Genomic DNA, 21,745 nt, shown 5'->3' on the forward strand with positions numbered 1-21,745 from the left:
AGCTACAAGGGGAGGGAGACCAGAAGAGGTGCCCCTTCTCCCTCTGTGGCTGGCTTGGCTGTTATGGAATGTTTATTTGGGAAGGAGCAAGTAGGGTCACTTTGCTGGGGGTAGGTAGTATTCCCTGGCTTGCAGAGACTGCTAGCTTTGGAGTTGGAAAGGAATGTTCCTTCTTTGGCAGAGTAGGCTTAGTTAAGGGCTGATTTTCACCTCTCTCAGCGCATCACTTCTGCACCATTTGACATTGATGGAACCCACAGGTATCATTTGGCAGAATTGGATTTTTGTTTGCAGGCAGCAGGAGGTTGGAATGTTTATAATAATTCTGACATGTTGCAGCTGGCTGGAAGGGGCCCTGTAGTGGAGCAGGAGCTAAGCTGGCCTGATATCTATGAGCCAGAATCAGAGCAGGTGTATCTGCAAGAACCCAGGAATCTGTGGTAAGAGCAGGAACAGGAAGAGGTGGTTAGACCTCTGTACTGTATACAGATATGGGACCTGCCCTTGTGGATTGACTAACACAATATGGCTGAAGAGGGGATGATGGTTCTGGGAGACAGCTTCCCACTATTTGGATTGGCACAGCTGCACCTTGGAAGAAAGTCTTCATGGCCTATAAGATGGAATGGTTATGGAGGGAGAAGGTGGCCAGTTCTGAGATAACAATTTGATTCTTGATCTCAAGCTCAGCATGATTTAAAAAATAAAAATTGCAGCCAACTCTGTTTCTTGCATATTGGAGTGTCTTTTTTATTCATTTTGGAATAACACGTTTGGCAACAGGCAACAAATTACTTTTTTAGCTTTATAAAAATCTATTTATCTTCAAAATGTTTTAAAAACTTATTTCTTTATCTTAGACATTATTTTCTGACATCGCTTTATCTTTCTAAAGACTTCATAATCACGAGACACTGGGTGTGCACTGGGGTCTAATAATGACACACCTGGGTGGCTGCTAGGCATGAGACCAAAGTTTTCTTGTATAACTGTAGCCTGAATTACTCCAAACTCTAATCTCACTGATACAGCCAAGTTCTTAGTCTGCTAAACAGGTAAAGGAGTCCGCATTGGATGGGAAGTACTGCTCTGTTTTAGTTTGATTAATTATTATGTGCCTACACAATATGTAGTTCTGATAAAGAATAGTAACAAGGGGATGTCATACCGCCAATGTAATGCTAAATGAATATTGCTCAGTTTGCTCACAACAAATATTTGTTGAGGTTGCTGAAACTGTCCCTATATAAAATAATTTCTCTAAACCCATAAACCTTAGGCCAAAACTAGGGACTCCATTCTCTGCTCAAATAACTCTACTAGGGTCAATTATGTTACAACAGTAGATAATCTGGCCCATATTCAAAGTGGGTTTTTTGAGGTTAACCCCCCCCCCCCCCCAAAAAAAAACAACAAAACTTAACATTTCTCTCTTTGGTTCTTTTTCATAGGTGCTGCAAAATTATTATTTCATTTTATTTCAGTTCAAGTTTTTTCGCCACGGGAAAGAGTCCAAAATGAGAGGCATGTACATTTGGTGCAATTCAACCCCCACTGAAAAAATACAAATCCTTCTGCTGACTTCTATGGGAGTTGAGGCGAAGCTCTAAATGTAAAGAATAAAACAAGGGAGAGGCTGCATTTTTTTAATTAAAAAAGATGCAATAAACAAATTACCTTTTCACTTCTTTGGCATCACTTGCAATGAAGAATCCTAAAGTACCTTCTTGAATCTTGACGTGGTTTCCGGGATTGATTAATATACTGCTCAATGAAACACAAACAAACAAAAAGACAAAGCTATGAGTTTATATCACTTTTAGTTGAGTGCTCCAAAATGCTCTATTTTTGTTTTATTCTAGGGGACCCACTAGTCAGGAAAGGCTATAAGGAAATTTGAAGCCATTTTCTTCTTTCACATTTCCAATCGGATCACCGCTTAAACATCAACAATGGGTATCATTACAGAACTTAAATTTGCAACAACCATGTATCTTCCCTTAAAATCATATCACCATTTCAGTTCTTAAGTCACTAGTTTCTTATGTTCTAGCCATCAAATAATTAGCAATTTTTACCAAAACAAAGCAAAAAAAGCATCTCAGAAAAACCATGTATGAAGCGGAGCAGTTTAGCTTTCTTGTGCTATTATTCAGGCTGATGAAAAAGTTCATATGATATGATGAAAAGGGAAGAGATCCCCCAAGGAAACCACCACTTGATACCAGTACAAAGAGTCATTTGTCAAATGAAACCATTTTAAACATCCTTGTGCCAATTTCTTTTTAAATGAGAAATAATGGGACCCCTATCTGTATATATTATATTATTGTACATAATATAATAAATACACACATACACTCAAGGGGAATGGTACAAGACAACCAGTCGCTATTGCTGAGGAAAACATAAAATGAATATAACATTTTAAAAAAAACATTGCTATGCAGCACCTGGAAGAAAACAAAATAATCCGGCCACCCTAACAGAGTGACTGCAACTCAGTTTGATGGAGGAAATTGTAAGTTAACATGGTGTGTGTTGATCTTCTGCTTATGTGTAAAATATCTGCTGTATTGTGAAAAAGGTTTAGCACCAGAGTATTTTTGGTTCAGGCAATATTATAAGGTAGCCATATTTATTTATTTTTCATCTTGTTTTACTTTGAAGTGTAGTATAACTAAGCTCTTAACTTGACAAAACACTTCATAAAGCTTGTCAATGTTTCACTTTTTTTTGTTTTGGTCAAGTTTAATCTTTGAAAGTTAAAGAGAAATATGAGTACACATGCAAGACTTACAGTACACAAGGACTAAAAGAAACTATGATGCTTGCAGGCTTATCAGACAATGACTTTTAGGAAAGATGCCAACGTAGCAATAGATAAGATGTATATATGAATGGACATTAGGTGCTAACATTGCAAGTGCATGCAATGCTAAAGATTTGTAGCCTTATTATTTGGGGAAAAATACAGGATCAAATGTTTAGATAGTCTTTGTTACTGATAAATTGTTGAGTTGGATAATGCTGGTAAGTATAGAATGTTTTTGTTAAATACAGAACATTTTCATATGCTGTACTTTATATACTGAATGTGTATGTACTTGTGCGTGTGCATCTGCCCATATGCACCTATACACACACACACACACGTACACATTAAAAGTCCTATGTGACAAGAATATTAAACTTGAAAAATCAACATTTAGAAGTCAGGTAATGTCAGATTTAAGGCTGCCTGTGCAACCTTAATTCAGCCCCTCGTGCATATGTTTTATGATACAGTCCTCATTGTCATGATCATATATTATTTGTAGCTCAGGACTCCTCCCTCATTTGCTGCATAGGATGGATGATGCTCAGTGAACAAAAAGCTATTCAATAGTTTCTTTTATCTTTATTGCTTGACCTGTGGCCCTGTGCAGGAAACCCTGCTCTATATACAGAGTTTTTCATTGGCTCATGGGTTTTTCAGCACTATAGTACCTGAGTACTTCCTAAACAGCCTGATTTTTCAGAGTACTTAGCATTTTATAGCACTTTGTACAAAGTCTCCCTTGCCTCATTCATGACACAACTCCTACTTCGGCAACAAACAAGGCTTGGATCCTACAGAGCCTTCATTGCTACACAACCCGAATTTGTTCCTAAAATACAGTCCATCCTGTGCAATGAAAGAGGCAAGAGGTCCTGAAAATAGTGTGTAATTAAACCGTATCATAATACATGTGCACAAGGGGACTCAATTAAAGATACAAAAGCAACCTTAAATCTGACATTTCCTAACTTTTGAGTACTTGATTTGGCAACTTCAATGTTTTTTTTTTTTTTTTTAACTTGGGAGGTCCGAGGGGTTAATACAATTTTCTAGGTTTTAAAAAAGCAAACTGAAAAAATCAGAAATTCCATTACATGGAATCATATTGACACCTGCATGGCTGGAATCTTTAGAACTACCGCACAGACCTCTGCTACTCAAGCTAACAGAGAAACTGATAGCAACAGTAAGTTGTCATCCACTAGAGGTGGATGAGACACATACTTTGCCAGTGGTTGGGTTTCACAGATATTTGCTAACAGAAAAAATGTTGAGACTCAGGAATCATGGGTTCTATTCCAGATTCTGGAGGGGAGTTTTCCCTTGTGGTCACAGACCTTGCTGCTCCTGTCCCACCCAAACCTGACCCATTCTGCCCACCCTCTCAAGCCTGTCCATGTCCTATCTTTTCCCATTCCTCACAGCTCCTTGTCTTAGTTTTGCCCTTAACTCCTCATCTTACACCCAGTCTCCTCACCTAGCTGGTCCCAGTCTCTAAGTCCCACACTCTTCATCGCAGTCACAGTCTCCTTGCCCAGCCAGTCCCACTCATTCTCCCCCCCCGCCCAATTTCCAGTCCCAGTCTTCCCACCCAAGGTTCCTTGTCCTAAGCGACTCTCCTCCCTGCGACATCAGATTCTTGGCCCCTCTGCATTTGAGTCAGGTTGCTTACTCCTCCAAACTGCCAGGATGCCAGCAGTGGGGAAGGGGGGACAATAAGAACACAAAAGTGACATTTTGCCTGCTCTCAATACTGGTACCCAGTGCCAAAGCAGCCACAGAAGCCAAAAGAAGCAATTCAGGGAAAGTCCTAGATAGCCCTGACAGTCCTGGGATGGAGCATGCTCAGTGCAGGTGGAATAATCTGAGATTTCAGCTGCCAAACGGTAACAAATCTCTACTGACCATATGCAAATAGATTTTTCAAATGTTAATAAATCTGTGTGTTTTTTCAAAGAAAGAGAAAAAGGTATATCCCTGACACATTAGTAATCCCTACGACAAATGTCAAGCCCTTGTTCCAAAGCATGGAGATGCTAAATGAAATGGCTTTAAAAATGTTTTTAAATGAGCAAAAGAACATATTTTTCCTTAATCTCATTCTTGGAAATTGATCAGCCTGAGGCAGACACCCACTATGGAAAATTTTCTCCTGAACAGTAAAAATTTATCAAGGTGGCAAGCACCTGAAAACAGGGTCTTATAATGGGAAGTGCCAGGCAAACTTAACTTTAGGTGGCATTTCCAGTTTCACCTTTAATATATATATGCATAATACTAACTCACGTGAATTGATTTCATATCTGTCAGAAGATCTTGTATTTGTACTTAACCACAAAATAAGGATTTGTGACTGTGTATGTGATGGGAATAAAAATAAATTTATCTTATCAGTGTTATTAACAATAAATAATGGCAGAGGCTCACACAGGTTTGATTTTATTCTCACACTCTGATGTACAGGCAATACAAGCATCAGCTACTCACAGGCAAATTCTACCCAGTTTGCATGGCTTATAAAAGCAACTAAAAAAAGGTACTTCTGATGAGACAGCTGTCTTACAAAAAGCTATCAAAATATAGCTCAGGCTAGTGATGCTAAGTATTGATTCAAGCAGGTATAGGGGTAAAAGATTTTTGAGTGACTTGGAAAAAAGAACCTGTGAACGTCACAATAACTTAATTATCATCACAGTGACATGTATCTGAATAACAAGCCAACGATAATACCTACTTTTTGAATTACTTTGTTTCTCAACAGAGAAGAAGAGGGTGTGGTATAGTAAACTTGGGGCTCTAGAAGAGGACTTCTACCAGAACTTCATCTAGTCTCAACAGTTCCTTTATGTATCCCTAGGCTTTTTATACACAGTGAATAGCAGTGAATGGAACAAACTATGAAATGCATTGTATGCCATGCATTGGAACAATGCTATGAAAAATGAACATCTCCTGATTTTTCCAAATATACACTGATATCACAAAGTCATTTGATCATTTTTTTAATCTAATACCAACCTATGAAATCAGACAAGGAACGTCATATAATTTTGAACTTTTAAAGAGGGAATCGAATTTCCCTCTTTTATTATATTTCCAGTTTAGATTAGCTTCAGTGCTAATGAAGGAGTAGCTAGCTAGAACACTTTCGATATGTAGCTCCTTTGGCAGTCCTCACTTTCAGGAGTATATTCCTCTGGCATAGGGGATCTCAATTTTTTTCACAGCATGGAACACATCTCAATACAAAGATTCTCTCATTGGCAACCTGCCCTACCATTCATAAATGTGTGGGTCATGTGGCAGCTGTTGTTGGATCTTTACATAGAAAACAGATATTAGAAAAGTATTTAATATATTTTTAGCTGCAGTTTAATGCATTTTAGCAGTTGAAAATAGGGAGAAGGAGGCAGTACCATGTGACCAGTCAATTCTCCATGGACCACAAGCAATTTCTCTGTGGCCCACAGACCATAGTTTGAAAACTTTTGCTCTAGTATAATCTGGGTCACTTGGTAAAGTGGGTTCATTTGAATAACCTGCATTTTAATATAGCCAAATACAAGGTCAAACATCTAGCAACAGAGAATGTAGGTCACATTTACAAGATGAGGAAGCATATCCTCGAATGCAGTGACTCTCTAAAGGATTTAGAGTCATGGCAGGTAACAAGCGGGCATGAGCTGCCAGTGTGATGCAGTAGTTAAGAGGGCTAGAACAATTCTGGGATGTACAAGCAGGAGAGTACCAAGGAGGGAGATGGATAGGGTAGTGAGAATATTACGGGAATACTGTGTACAGTTCAGTCTACTTAGTTTTTCCAAGAGAAGGTTAAGACATGACTTGGTTGTGGTCTACAAGTACCTACATGAGAAAGAGATATCCAACAGTAGCTTCTGGGGTGTTAATTGAACTCCCAAGATATTGAGAACCACATTGTTTCTGTTCAGGTGTTTTAAATGTACAAACCATCCACTGCCAGTATCTAAGCAGACACTCACCAGAAAATATCCTAATAGCTCAGAGTCACAGTAATAGACCATGAGCCATGCATATATTACCTCTCATTTTACGTGGATAGGACTGGTTACACAGTGTATCAATACAGTGGTTTGCATAAAATATTAAATACAGTATGTTTGCATGATGTTATTGTTACCTGTATAAATACCTTCTCTATAGGCATCAAAATCTAGTACTGCTTTTATAAGTGAGACTTTCTTGGGGTGCTCATCTTTACTACTGTTGCATCATCTGATATCTACGCCGCGTATGGGATGGCCCGAATTTCAGTTTACAAATTATCATTGTGAAAAAGTGACCAGCCACTTTTTGGTGAGCATAGTTTCTTTCAATTACTTGACTTGGTAGAAATCTTACTACGAGATAATTTTTCGTTATGCTATTAGAATATATTCAAAAAACGTTGTTCATACATTTGAGACGAGAAGGAGGAGAAAACTTTTTCCATCTTTTCATACTGTCCAGCTACTGTCCAGTCTCACTCATAGAAAAAGTGAACCATAAGATTTGTTGTCTGCATTCCTACTGAGTTCTATATATTAGTTTGCATATAGTTACTGAAAATGAATTTATGAAAAAGAATGTGTCATAGTGCATTAATTTGTTGGCCTTTTGCCCAAGTGCAACCTCTGATTAGATCACAAATGAACACAAGTTTGGGTCCCTAGACTGGGCAATGGTTCCATATCACAAAGCTACTTCAAAGTCTGGTGTGACTGTCAAATTTATTCAGGAAAGACCTCAAACTCGATTACCAGGGATGACACAGGACAGGAATTAGTTTAAGATGCACTGGCAGATGGAAACTAGGATGGAAATAGCAGAGAAGACAGCATATCACGGCAAGGCACCTTAACAGGAACCTTGTGTGGAGCCCCAAGACTAGAAGACAAAGGGACGATGTAGGTCAGAATGGAGGTGCATTGATAAAGTTTTGTTGGGAAACTCCCACAGCATGAGCCAAACTATGTCTCATTCTACAGTGTTATTAGCACTATATGTTTTACTTTCATTAGGATAAATTTGCAAAAGCACTAAGTGACTTAGGAGCTTTGGAACACAGGATTTGTTCTTCTAAGTGACTTATGAACTTCTGAAAATTTAATCCCCAATTGCTAATATCTAACCTCACCGTGTAACATGTAATATGTACACATACATAAATAACACAACACTCGTGGAGATCCATGCCAAAACCGTTCTGACTCAGCAGTATTCCTCTTCATATTTTTCAGATACGCTCCTAACTGCCATTGAGCCTGGTCTAAAAGTATAGGTCCATTTTTTAACTCAATGAAGCAAAAATGGCAAACTTTGAACTAAATCAATGACAAAAGGCCATGACAACTCTGGTTTAAACCTTGTGGTAGATGTACTGTACCATTCCCCATGCAACTAAAATAGTAACTCTAATATATTCATCAGTCATATATTATAATAGTCATATTATAATACTTATATTAACTGAAACGAGATAATGGGATGTTATTGACTATAGATATCACACATATAAACACAGCTACCATTTTAGACTGGTTCATGCTGTGCCCAGATGAAATGCACAATATTAGTGCAATGGCCTCTTTAATTGTGCCATGTCATGAAAACAACTATAAATTATAGATTTAATTTGAACCATTATGGCTTTTCAGAATATATTTTGAAAGCACGTGTGAGGGTAGGTGCACAAACCAGCGTGTGGGATCTGTGTGAATACCAGCTGCACACCGCTTGTAATTCATAGGCATTGCTTCTTTCTTCTGGGCTCTATGACTGACATGAGTACAAATTCCATATAGCTATACATAGAAAATTCTATTATGACACTAAAAAGGATACAAGGCAAAAGACACATTGCAACATTACATGCTACAGTATATGAAAGCTTAGTTACTACAAGCAAACAGAATCACAAAATGTTGCTCCCAAGAATTAAGTTCTTAATAAGGATGACTACTAAGTGTGCTATGCATGCATAAGGTACTTTACCAGGGATATGCTAGCACTAGTTCAATAACTGCACTGAAATTAATACACTGTAAAATAGTTCAATTAGTGTTTTTGGTTTAAGATGTGAATCGACTAGGAATACAATAGAAATAAATGAACTCAGTAGCATAATGTATTTTATTCTGGGAGCAAGCAACTGCACTTTGTACCACACTTTTTCACACTGCTCAACATGACAGAATCAGCATGCTTTCACCACAAGGTAAATATACTCAAAAGCAAGAAGCCAAGTAGAGGTGCAACAACTGCAGATCCTTGAAGATGCTGTGTTGCAGTAACTTCTCTGCAGTTGGATCATATCAACAATGCCAAACTGACAGGAAGCCACCTCTCTTTTCACACATCGACTCAAAAAACACAGTAGAGTAAGACTATAAAGAAAATAAACACAACACACAGAACACACACAACAGAACAAATGTGGAAATTAAGGTTGGAGTATGTGATTAAGTAGGAAACTGAAATACGTCTTGACAATGAGGAGTCTCCAAAGGACACCACAAAGAGTCAGACTTTGATAAATTGTTAAAAAACAGGGACACAGTAGGTCCCACCTTGTATATTTCATTCAAACCAAAAACAACAAAATGGAATGTAAGCTAGAGATGAGGCCTGTAATGTGGTTATTAGAAGAATATGCAAAACATGCCAACACAAAGAAAAAACAAACGAAGCAAACTCTTTCATTTGAGTTGTTTCAATAAATGAGCTCATGTAATAAAATGAATATGAACATACAGCATAAACTACCTATAGGTACTTCACTGGAACAGTACGGTAGCTTTAATGAGTACTGTATTATAATTAATCTGGATCAGCAATGGAAAAAAATTCAGGCATTTGGTCATTGTTAATGGGAGGCGAAACTACAAGAGCACAAAGTATTGTATTGTGAAACATGTATTTTACAGAAAGACTCTGTGGGAAGAGATGCTATCAATAAGGTTGTGAATATGGAGATAAAATGGCAGCACAAAGACCAGTAGACACAGAGGACATGTCACAATACAAAACAAATTAACAAAAAGAGAAAAAAGGACGGTGAACAGCAGACCAAGTTTGATTTCCAAATGTAATAATTGGATACATCAATGGTTCCAAGACGAAATAAAAGTCTGATGCTTATATTTAATTTTATAATTCCTGCAAAGAAGTTAGTGCATGAGTCACAAGAACCAATAAAGAAACAAAATTATTCTATTTTCTCTCCTCTTTGAAATTGGGGGCTCATATATAAATATGCATATATATATATACACACACACACATAGACACATGAATATATATATATATGTACATATATAGAGAGAAAGATAGACAAAGGTGTTATCTTCCTGAGTTCTTGGCAAGGAATTAGTCCTGAAGTTAGAAGGAGTGAAGGTAGGGTTGAGGTTGGAAGGAAAGGTAACGAAGAGGGCATACCGCTTTCGGCTTCTGCAAACGACAAGAAAAAAATTGCAAATCAAACACTTTGATAAGAAATCAACTGACACCAAAACAAAAGCAAAAAAACCCTTTATTTAAAATTCTTCAATGACCATAACATTAAAAAAAGGTTTTTCTGCTGAGAATGAGGACAAATAAATGGAGAGACAAAGAGAATATTTAACAGAGGAGTAAAACACAGGGTGCGTGAGGGAAGAATGTTGGTTAGGCCTTCATTCTTGCTTACTCTTGTAGAAAGAAAAAAAAGAAAAGGGAGGGGGGACAATGGAAAACTCCAAACGGCATTGAGGGATTAGGATGGGGATTTTGTGTGTGTCTTTGCAATTTGCATTGATGTGGTTTCTGTATATTCAATAACTTTTTTTCTGTCATGATCTCAGACAGATTCTCTACATGCCCCTTTGGACTAATTTTTTTTTAACACAGGAGATTATGCGTTTCTGCAACTAGTTTAAGAAATAGTATTTCAGAAATAAACTTTGGGGCTGCATCATAGAAACAGTAAATCTAAAGAAGTGTTTCTCAAGCATGTTAACACCAACCAACCGTATCCAGGATTTTTAGCCCAAGAGTAGAATACGTTATTTCAAATACACTAGCAGCTAACTCAGATTCTGATCTGACACTGGAATCAGCTAGAGTGCACCTTTAGGGAATTCCATTTACTTAAGTGAGATTCTGCACAGGTGCAGGGATCTATGTTAGTGAATTCCAAATCAGGCTCAAAATTTTAAATTGAGTTTTCTCTTAAAAACTGAACCTAGCTGTAATATATTATGTGACTTTTAAAATGCTATAGAGTAAAATATAATTATGCATTAGATCTAATATGAAGAATTTGTAATGAGCATAAAATATGGTCTATGTAGCTTCATAATTTCTGCTCATAAATTATAATTTTACATTCACTGTGTATATGGCTGTATTATTTATAGTTGAGGCTTTTTTTTTAAATGAAAAGCTTTTGAAAAGATCTACATTTAAAAAGAGGATTTAATCATATCCTTCACAAAATAAAATAGATCTTTAAATTTCAGTGTGAAAAATAAGAAACAAAGATAAAAAAGGATCATGAAATATGTACACAGCAAATGATTGCTTAGGGAAATGGATGTTTATACTATGGCTGAAATTGTGGCTCTACTGAAGTCAATGGCAGCTTTGCTATTGATTACAGTGGCGCCAGGATTTCACTATGTATTTCTGTAAAAATGCATACACTAGTATGTCTCATCCTATGGTTCTTGCACAGGAAAACTATCACTGACTTCAGAAGGAACAGGTATATAATTTGCTTATAAAAACAGATAAATAACATGTATTATTAAAGATAATAATGGAAATCAGGGACAAAAAATGTTATCGTCTGGTTTGTTGTGCAGGCCCAGTACACAAAGAGAGCTTACTCACTTTGTGCAGTGACTGGAGTTCTTTGAGATGTGTGTCCCTGTGGATGCTCCACTTCAGATGTGCATGCGCCCCATGTGCCTTTAAGCAGAGATTTTTGGTAGCAGTGCCTGTTTGGCCTGCATATGAGCCCTGAACATCCTTGTACCTTGTAACGAGGCTATATAAGGCCGCATGAGTGAACTGCCCTCATTTCCTTCTCTACCACAAAGTCCCACAGAGGGTAAGGAGGGTGGGTAGTGGAGCACCCACAGGGACACAAATCTCAAAGAACTCGTCTTACTACACAAGCTGTGTAAATTCTTCTTCTCCTTCAAGTAGCATGCCTGTGAGTGCTCCACTTCAGGTGACTCCCTAGCAGTAATCCCTCAAGGAGGTGGGAGTTTTGGAACAGAGTCCATCGGTGAAGAAGGAATTGCGTGACCTACTTCAGCATCTGATCTTGCAACATGAACTAAGACACAGTGGGTAGAAAACATATGCACCAATGACGATGTTGCAGCCTTGCAGATTTCAGCAACTGGAACATTTTTGAGTGGGCTACCAACATAGACCATGATCTAGTAGAGCACACAGTCACTTGTAGTGGAGGCGGAACCTCAGCAAAACAATAAGAGACAATAATGCATCCAGAAATACATATAGAAAGTTAATGAGTGGAAACAGAGGCTCCCCCTTGACCTATCTGCAATAGAAACAAAGAGTCTACGGGTCTTCTTGAATGGCCTGGTTCTGTCAAAGTAAAAGGCCTAATGCCCTCTTAACATCTAATGTATAGAAGATAGACTCCTGGGTAGGCCAATGAGGCTTAAGGAAAAAACAAAACAAAAGGTGACTAGTTTGGTTAATGTGAAACTCAGCAGAAACCTTAGGTAAAACTTTGTATGGGGTCATAATGATACCTTCCCCTTGGAGAACACAGTAAACGGAGGGCCTGCAATTAAAGCCCCCATCTCTGCAAACCTTCGAGCAGAAGTAATGGCCTCCAAAAAGACCATCTTCATAGACAGATGTAACAGTGAGCACATAGCCAGTGGCTCAAAGGGCTGTTTCATGAGACAGTTAAGAACCAGGTTGAGATCCCAAAGCAGTGTCAGGGCTCTAATCTGAGGAAAAAGACTCATAAAGCCTTACAGGAATCTTGCTCTGTTTGGTTGAGCAAATATTAAGAAACCTACTACTGGCACATGGAAAGCTGTTATTGCCGCTAAATGAACTTGGATGGAACCCACAGAAAGACCTGAAGCTTTCAATTCCAACAGGTAATTCAAGATTGTGGAACAAGATGACTAGATAGGAGAAAGATGGCACCAAATGCACCAAAGATTATATCTTCTCCATTTCTGAAGGCAAGTGTGTCTGGTAAATCTCTTTCTGCTATTTAAAAGTACATTTTGTACTTCCGATGAACAGGTAGCTTCTGGTCTGGAGAACCACTGAGGAACCATGTTTGTAGTTGCAGAATGTTCAGATTGGGATGAAGCATCTGACCTGCATCTTGAGACAATAGTAGAGGTTTGATTGGTAGCTGCCATGCAGGGCAAAAGGTGAATTTAATGAGGTAAGAAACCAAACTTGTCTTGGCCAAGTTGGTGCAATCAAAATGATCTTGGCTTGGTCTTACTTGATGAGGACTTTTAAAGGCAATGGAGTTGGAGGATATGCATAAAGAAAACGTCCATGTAATAAAGAGAACGTCTCCTAGAGATTGAGGATCAAGTTCCCCTCTGCAACAGAATTTCCTGTACTGCGTGTTGGCTGCCGTGGCTAAAAGGTCAACCTGTGGACATTCTCAAGCTAGGAATTTTTTTGAAGACTCAAGAATCCAATTCCCATTTGTAATTTAGGGAGAAATGTCTGCTGAGGTTTTCTGCCATGTTGTTTTGTGTACCCGGGAGGTAAGAATCCGAGATGATTATCTGATTGGCTATGCACCAGTTCCAGCTTTATTGCTTCAGTTCAGTGTGGGGGGAGTGAACATCCCGCTGATGATTGATATAATACATGCAAGCTATGTTGTCTGTCATGATCTTCATGGACTTGTTTTTAAGTAGGGGAAGAAAGTGAAGGCAAGCAGTTCTGACCACTCTTAACTCCAACATATTGATGAGCGAGCATTGTTCCTGTCATGACCCCATCCCAAGAGGGAAGCATCTGATGTTAACATAATAATAGGGAGATTCTGGGTGAACAGGATTCCTGCACAAACCTTGGAAGGATTCTGCCACCAAGTGCGTGACTGAAGGAGCCAGTTGGGGACAGATACTTGTTTGTTCAGACTGTGTTTTTCGGTACATAAACTGTTCTATGCCTCCCCTGGAGACATCAAGGATGCAACCTGAGTCACAGAAATGCAAGCTGCAATGTGTCCCAGCAGTTGCAGATATGTCCTTGCTGGAACTTGAGGGTTCAGCTGCACTCTTTAGATAAGGAGCAAGGAACCTGTCAAGAGGGAGATAAATTCTGCTCATTATCAAATCTAAAAATTCTCATATAAAGAGAATTTGCTGTGTAAGGTTGAAATTGATTTCTCAAGATTTATCTGCAGGCCTAGACTTTGGAATAGTGAAGTTGTTGTTTGAACTGCCAACCATGCCTCCTGATATCATTGTCCCTTGAGGAGCCAATTGTCGGAGTAGGGAAAGGCTTATTCCTAGATGACGGAGGTAGACTGCTACGACCACTGTGATCTTTGAGAACACCAATGGGGTGGATGACAGGCCAAAGGGTAGGGTCTGATACTGGTAATAATTGTGACTGTGAAATGAAGAAATCTTTTTTCGAGAGGGATGAATTGCTATGTGGAAACAGGCATCTTTGAAGTCAAAGGTCAAAAACCAGTCCCCTAATTCCAGGGAGGGAATTATAGCTACTAGGGCCACCATCCTGAATTTCAGATGTCTGACATGCTTGTTTAATTGTCTGAGATCTAGTATCAGCCTCCAATCCCTGTTTTTCTTACTATCAGAAAATATTTTGAATGAACCCTTTTCTCCTGTGTTGAAGTGGAACTGGTTCTATATCTCCTAGACTTAGGAGCAATGAGATCTCCTGTGTCAGTAATTGATCGTAAGAGGGGTCCATGAAGAGGGACAGGGAAGGGGAGTGGGAGGCAGGATTAAGGTAAATTGGATAGTATAACCCAATGTAATGGCCTCCATACTCAATGGAATAGAGAGAGGCGGTACCCCAAATTGAGTAGGGGGGTTGTGTAACGCACCCGAGAAATTCTGGTCACTTGGTGGTTTAGACTCGACCAAACCATCAAAATTGGCATATAGATGATGTTGATGGTTGGGATGAAACAGTCAATGTGGTAGTAGGCGTCTTCTTTGAAAATATCAATTTCTTAGCTAGTGGTTATGGTGGCCTATGGAAGATGGAAAATCGAACAGGGTGAGATCTTTGTGCTGATTGAGATCTGCTAAATTTTCTCTTATTTGCAGGTGTGTATATCCCCAAAGACCTAAAGTGTCGCCCTAAGGTCTTTTAGGTATGAAGCGAGTCATCTATGGAGTCTGCAAAGAGCTTGTGGCCATTGAAAGGTAAACCTTCCACTATAGATTGTACTTCCCACAGGAATCTAGACAACTGAAGCCAGAAAACTTGTCTCATCACCACTGCTGCGGAAATAGCTCCAGCTGTAGGGTTCATTTACCGAGTGAAGCCTGCAGTGATATTTTTGCAAAGAACTGATACTCCATTATTGTGCTGCTCAAACTGTTCTCAGTGCTCCTGTGGCAAATGATCAGGTAGTTCAGATAGTCATGTTTTGACTTCAGCACCTGGTGGTTGGCTATCATGAACTATGAGGTTACTGATAAGTAGCTTTTACAACCAAAAAGATCCAGACATTTCTGGCCCTTATTATAAGTGGTGGCTTTTGAGGTATGTTGCCTGCCCCTTTCATTGACTGTCCACTACCAGAGAATCTGGTACTGGGCAAGAAAACAAAAACTCAGAAATCCCTGGTCGGAATGTAGTTGGTTTTTTTTTAATCAGCACAATTGCAGGGGTTGGGGGCATTGCTGGAGTTTGCCAGATGGCTGGCTCAGAAAGGGCTTCATTAATTGGCAGTGATACCTGTGCTGTGGTAGAACTGTGCTACATGTCCAGAAGTCTGTGCTGGGAACCCTGGACTTCTTCCAGGGGAATTTGCAGGGTGTCAGCGACCTGTTTTATCAGGTCCCGGAATTGCCTAAAGTCTTTTGGCTAATGAAGGCAGTTGTGGCATTACTGCCTCGTCAGATGATGACAAGAAATATTTCGGGGGGGGGCAAGAACTCCTTCTCTGCCCTTGCCTCTTGCTCCTTCAAGGTCTCCTTTGGCTCAGAATGGGGAGGACAGATGGGTAGTATCCAGGAACAAGGGATTCTGTGTTCCTGGGAATCATGGTCCCTTGAAATCGCTGGTGGTACATTGAGAAAGGATCCGAGCGTGACGCTGACAAACCAGGTGCCAGCTCTTGTCGAGGCTTTAGGCCCCAGCCAAGGACTGAAATTCATTGCTGTGAACCATTCTTTTTGCCAGTGTGTCAGTATGGGTATTGAATTTGTAACAATATGTTTAGTGTTTAGATTTTATGAAATGCTTGTAAATTGCTGCATGCATTAACCTCATTAATAATATCTTTATCACATGCTTTATAACTGTAAAAAATGGTTACCCTGAAACCATCAGTCAGATGAGATTGTCTCCTGCTGATTAAGAAGGCCATGAAAACTAAATGGGCCATTGTGGGACATCACAATACAAAGATTTTGTTAATTGCCCCTTCACACCCATGTAGCTATCCAAATGAAAAAACGGCTCATCCCATCAGCTTGGATTCTGGAAGGAGGAAATAAAGATGATGAACAAGAAATTTTTTCATCTCTTTTGCTTTTTGGACTTTGACAAGGTTGGAGCTATGAAACAGAAGCAGAGACCCCCAGACTGAACCTGGGTTAGCCCTAAAAGACATTCAGTGCTGACAGATTGCTACAATTCTGTTACCTTTTCGAACCACAGACTATAAATCATTTGTGTATATATGTTTATCTGCTTTAATCTGTATTTCTTTTTCCTAATTAATAAATTGTTAGTTAGTTTACTATAGGATTGGCTACAAGCATTGTCTTTGATGTAGATCTGAGGTACAAATTGACTTGAGGTAAGTGACTGGTCTCTTGGGAGTGGCAGCCACCTGAATCTTTAGTGATCTTTGGTATATAGCAACCAACTATTACAAAATCAAGCTTGCCTCAGTTGCAAGACAGTCCTCCTGGGCATTTCAGTCTGTTTGTGATTCCATGGTAGGACAATTATAGCACTTCCGTTCACATTTGTTACTGGGCTGGGGAAATCTAATGGACAGTTTGGGGTATCTGCCCTGTTTTTTGACAGTCTCCCCATGAGTTGGCACTCATGGTCGTGAACCACTTCAGACAGTGTGCCACTCAGTAAGGCCAGTGAGGGGAACCAAAAGGCATGGTGGGGGGGAGATATCCAACATTGGTCATCCCAAATATTTGTAGGCAGGGGTCTGATATCTTGCTTTGTTGCATCTGCATCAGGGAATAATGTCTTCTGAAATAAAGCGGAGAGCCTTGAACTGGAAGTTCAGAGTCTGAGTCAGAATGCTCCTTCACATATTGTATGAGAGGTGGCAACCCTGCTTCATGGATAGTAGAAGTTAGGGAAGACGTAGGTCTCACAGAAACATGAGCAGTCAGTGACTCAGCAGACCTCAGTACTGAGAGGTGTCCAGAAGTCACAAGGAGTGGAGACTCAGGCTCATTCGGTACCGTGAGGTCTTTCAAGTACCAAAATGTCTGTGATACCAGGAGCACAAAAGAAGTTGATACGGGCACTGATGACGTTCCAGATGCCATTGTCCAAGGCATTGATGTGAGTACCAAGGCGATAGTGGATTCCACTATTTCTTGGTAATAGTAGTCTTTGGTGCTGAGGCCTTTACCGCTGTAGTATAGGACTTAGTTGAAGTTCTTCATAGTACCTGAAGTGATCAGAGCCTCACAAGCAGCCATCTCAGGGCCTCCAGTGACTGAATCTTCTTCAAGAAGGAACTTGCTGTTCTTCTCCTCTTATCCCCTCTTTTATGTTAGAATGGGAAGCTTTTGCTACCGCCAGCACAGTTGTTGGCACCTCACTCATAGAGATTGTCAGAGACCAGGGTTTTGATGCCATCTTCACCTTGGAAGCTCTCAGTGACTGTAATCTCAACGTTGACAGGGCACTAACAGCTTGTACAGGTGGGTTTTCTGCATCTGGTCAGAAGCCAGTCTTAAGGTTAGCTCCATTATTAAGAGCCTATACTTTAGTTCCCTGTTTTTATGGGAACCTTCCCTTAAAAGAAGTGTAGATCTTGTGCTTGCTGGGAATATGAGTGTCTCTCAAACAACAAATGCACTGGGAGTACCTGTCACTCATGGGGATTACTTCTTGACAAGAGAGGCATCTTTTAAACTCCAGGGAGCCCAGCACCCCAGACAGAAGAAGATTTGTTAGGGCCCCTCAATAGGGGGAAAAACAAACAAACAAAAATATGTATATATACATTTTTTGAAAGAAAAGAGAAAAACAAATGAGAACAAACGTTCCAACATCTATAAGACACTAAATCTACTACTACTAAGAACTATTAATACTAAGAATACTAATAAAAGAGGAAACAGGTGCACACTAAATTCTGTCTCTGGCTGAAGGAGGTTGAAAAGAAACTGAGTGCGGTTTGCCCGCGAAGCCCTATATAGCCTTGGTATGGGGCACGAGGGTGTGCAGGGTGTATGCGTCAGCTGAACGAGCACTGCTACCAAAAGTTTCTGATCAAATCTCAGGGGTATATGCACACCTGAAGTGGAGCACCCACAGGGACACTACTCAAATAAGTAATCTTTCACTGGCCCTGAAAAAATTGGTACTGGAGCTTCAAAATGTTTCCGGACTCAGGAACATCATGCTATACTGGTCCTCAAAGCAAGGGAATCTAGTTAAATATTTTTTCCTCTGAACATTTTTGTTGCCATCAAATGTAAACTGTGGAGAACTTCTCAAAAGTTTCACAAAACAAGGAGGCAAGTTAATTTGTACACCTTCACTGTGGACCCCTCACCCAAGAAGTGAGAGAAGCTGGGTTCAATCCCATGGTATAGGCAGCTTCCCTATTCACATTGAAGAGGAACTACCAATTAAGGCCCAGTTAAATGCTGAAGACATTAGAATTGGAGGAAAAATGGTCTGATATTTTCACCACAATCAACAGCAACAAAAAATATTGGTGAATAATGAATGCAATAAACTGACTCCCCATGCTTAAAATCAGGCTATTCTGATCATTGTCTTGCTTTCTCATTTCTCTGCTTCAATTCAGGCGTGACTCTAGGAGCCAATATTCTCAAGAAACCCTAAAAAGTGAGAAATGAATGGTTTCTACCATTACATTTCTGGTTAGATTAACATGTTCCAATTCAGCAATACACTTAAGCCTGTGCTTAACTTTGAGGTCCCATTAAACTCAATGGGACTTTACCTGGTTTTAAAGCATGGGTTTCATTTAATTTATTACATTAATTATTTACTGGTATTTTTAAGCACATGCTTAAGTGCTCTGGTTAACTGGGGCCAAAGCATATGGTAGAAATGCAGGATGGTATCAGAAGTATGTGATACTGAGGTCCAGTATCACATGGACAAGCAGAACTATAAATTAACGTTACATGTCACTGGAAAGTGATTATTCCAAGCTTTCTAATGAAATGTAAATATTCTAGCTATGGTGGTTCACAAGATAATTAACCTTAAAACAGTCCCTGGTTCATCAGAACAACAGTACTATTTTGGCACTAGTTTAACAGAGCAAAAGCTGGACCTCCAACTAGTGGATTTCTCTACTGTTGTATAACAAATACTGTGCTCTCACAGTCTCAAAACTGTTAACTCATCTTCATTAGTATTTTATTTTTTCCTAGAAATTCTGTTGTCCTCACTTTCTACCATATTTCTTTACTATGAACTTTTAACTTTTGACATTAAGTAATGAATATATATATATATATATATATAAGTGGATGCTCTATCATGCTGTGTTATTTTATTTGACTTTTCTGTACCATCTTGTGAATAAGGACCAATCCAACTCCCACTGAAGTTGGTGGAAGGGCTCCAGTTGACCTACATAGGAGATGGATCCTCTACTAAATTACTGAAGAAAAGCTATGATATCAACACTTATGTCACAGAATGACAATGGAAGCAATGACAGCAAAGTTGAGTATGAATTCTTATTGAGGAGCAGTATAAACCAAGAACTTCATGTAAATAGTTACCAGTAATGTTTCTATTGTATTGTCCTTTCTCGTAATGGATGAAACTGATTAAACATAACAATAAATTGCTCCCTTTACACCTGCTAATGCAGAATGAGGCTATTCATTGGAAGGTATCTATTTTAAGATAAGCCCATGGGAGTTGAAAACATTTCAAAATTCTGACTTAAAAGAAGGATCCCCTTAATCTGCAGTGGTATTGGACAAAAAGAAAATCCAGCGTCACATACACCATTTCACATATCACTTGTCAGAGGACTGTAAAAAAAAAGAGGGATGTAAAATCAAACATTAAACGAGAGCTATATTTCAACTATCCACTTAACAAGTGGAAACATTCAGACTGTCTTGGATACCCCATGGCTTTTTTAATAGATTCTTTTTAACAGAAAATGGATACTTAGGAATGATTAAACATTCTTTAAACAAATAATTAAAAAATATAAAAACATGTCCAAAGTTGTGATATTTCGTTTAAGAAGTGAACTGGTTGTTCAGGTGAAGGTTAAGGCTATATGTACACTAAAGACCTTACAGTGGCACAGCTGTATGGATGCAGCAGTGCCACTGTAAGATCTTTTGTGTAGTCGCTCTATGCCGACAGTAGAGAGCTTGCCTGTTGACATAATTAAACCGCCTCCAACAATCGGTGATAACTATGTTGGTGGAAGAAGCTCTCCTGCTGTCATAATGCTGTGCACACTACCATTTATGCTGGCGAAACTTATGTCACACAAGGGTGTGTTTTATCACACCCTTGCACAACATACGCTTTGCCGACAGAAGTGGTAGTGTAGACATGGTCTAATGCTGTATAAACTCAATATCACCTCCATCTTAGGTTTAGGTGACCAGTTACCAAAAAGATAAGATGACAGACTTCTACGTATGTTAACAGTTTTACTACAGAAACTTGCAATGGATTTGTCTACAGTATGTTGGTAAGATATTTCAGAAATATTTAATACAGTTTGTAAGTCGACAATTACTTTGCATCATGCCCTTTTAGAGCACACTGGCAACAGACCAGGAGGTTTTGTTACCATCTCAGCTAATAATGAATGTGGTGTGAATGCACAGATGGAGGTATTGATAAATTAGATAGAATTCTGACACAAGTGCACATTAAGCTGAGACTCTTTTTAGCTCTTATACACAAAACAACTCTTTTTCTGTCTGTAAATTTTTGTTATTAGCTATAAAGATTTTTTCCTTCAATTTTTAATGGAGAGTGAAATTGGCATATTCAGATTTTCTAACTAAAAGAAATCCTTCCAAGCTCAATCATATTATTTATACGCTCTCTCACACACATACGATATGTATCTATATCTATCTATTGTATCTATACTGTCCAAACCTTCCATGTTTATTCTAAAAATAGCTTTCTCATCTCATTCATTTAAAACTGTGATGCAGAGAAATGGATGTAGTACATAATACAGCACATATTATCATGAGATTGTTGCTGTCTTTCATTCCTGACAGTCCAGTAAAATACGCTACTTTTCTGATTAGAGCAGACTGGCTCCTTCATGAGGTCAGCCAGGGAAAAAAAAAAGGTGGAAGCCATTTGTTTCACTGATACCAAGTGACACTCATTGAAGTAAGTTGTACATAAAACTACCAGCCTTTCTTCCAGCAAAGTATTTGACATAATGTTAATTCAGGTGCAGAGGGGGAGAGAGGCAGAGCCTGCCAGTATTATGTG

The 21,745-nt window shown here is 39.1% G+C and overlaps 1 protein-coding gene across 11 annotated transcripts in view; it reads right to left on the reverse strand.

Moving 5' to 3' along the window:
- Positions 1 to 21,745, reverse strand: part of KCNMA1 (potassium calcium-activated channel subfamily M alpha 1) — an 898,917-nt gene that overhangs the window by 135,045 nt on the left and 742,127 nt on the right. For 6 of the 11 annotated variants that reach the window (XM_045022996.1, XM_045022994.1, XM_045022995.1 and 3 more), the window contains exons 17-18: positions 10,277 to 10,288; positions 1,678 to 1,764 (exon numbers count right to left, since the gene is read on the reverse strand). In XM_045022996.1, the coding sequence (XP_044878931.1) occupies positions 1,678 to 1,764; positions 10,277 to 10,288 (99 nt within the window). The remainder of the gene's footprint in view (positions 1 to 1,677; positions 1,765 to 10,276; positions 10,289 to 21,745) is intronic. The other 5 variants (XM_045022993.1, XM_045022997.1, XM_045022992.1 and 2 more) reach the window with 1 other exon arrangement.

Source organism: Mauremys mutica, chromosome 7 (assembly GCF_020497125.1).
Source record: "Mauremys mutica isolate MM-2020 ecotype Southern chromosome 7, ASM2049712v1, whole genome shotgun sequence".
Lineage (NCBI taxonomy): Eukaryota > Metazoa > Chordata > Testudines > Geoemydidae > Mauremys > Mauremys mutica.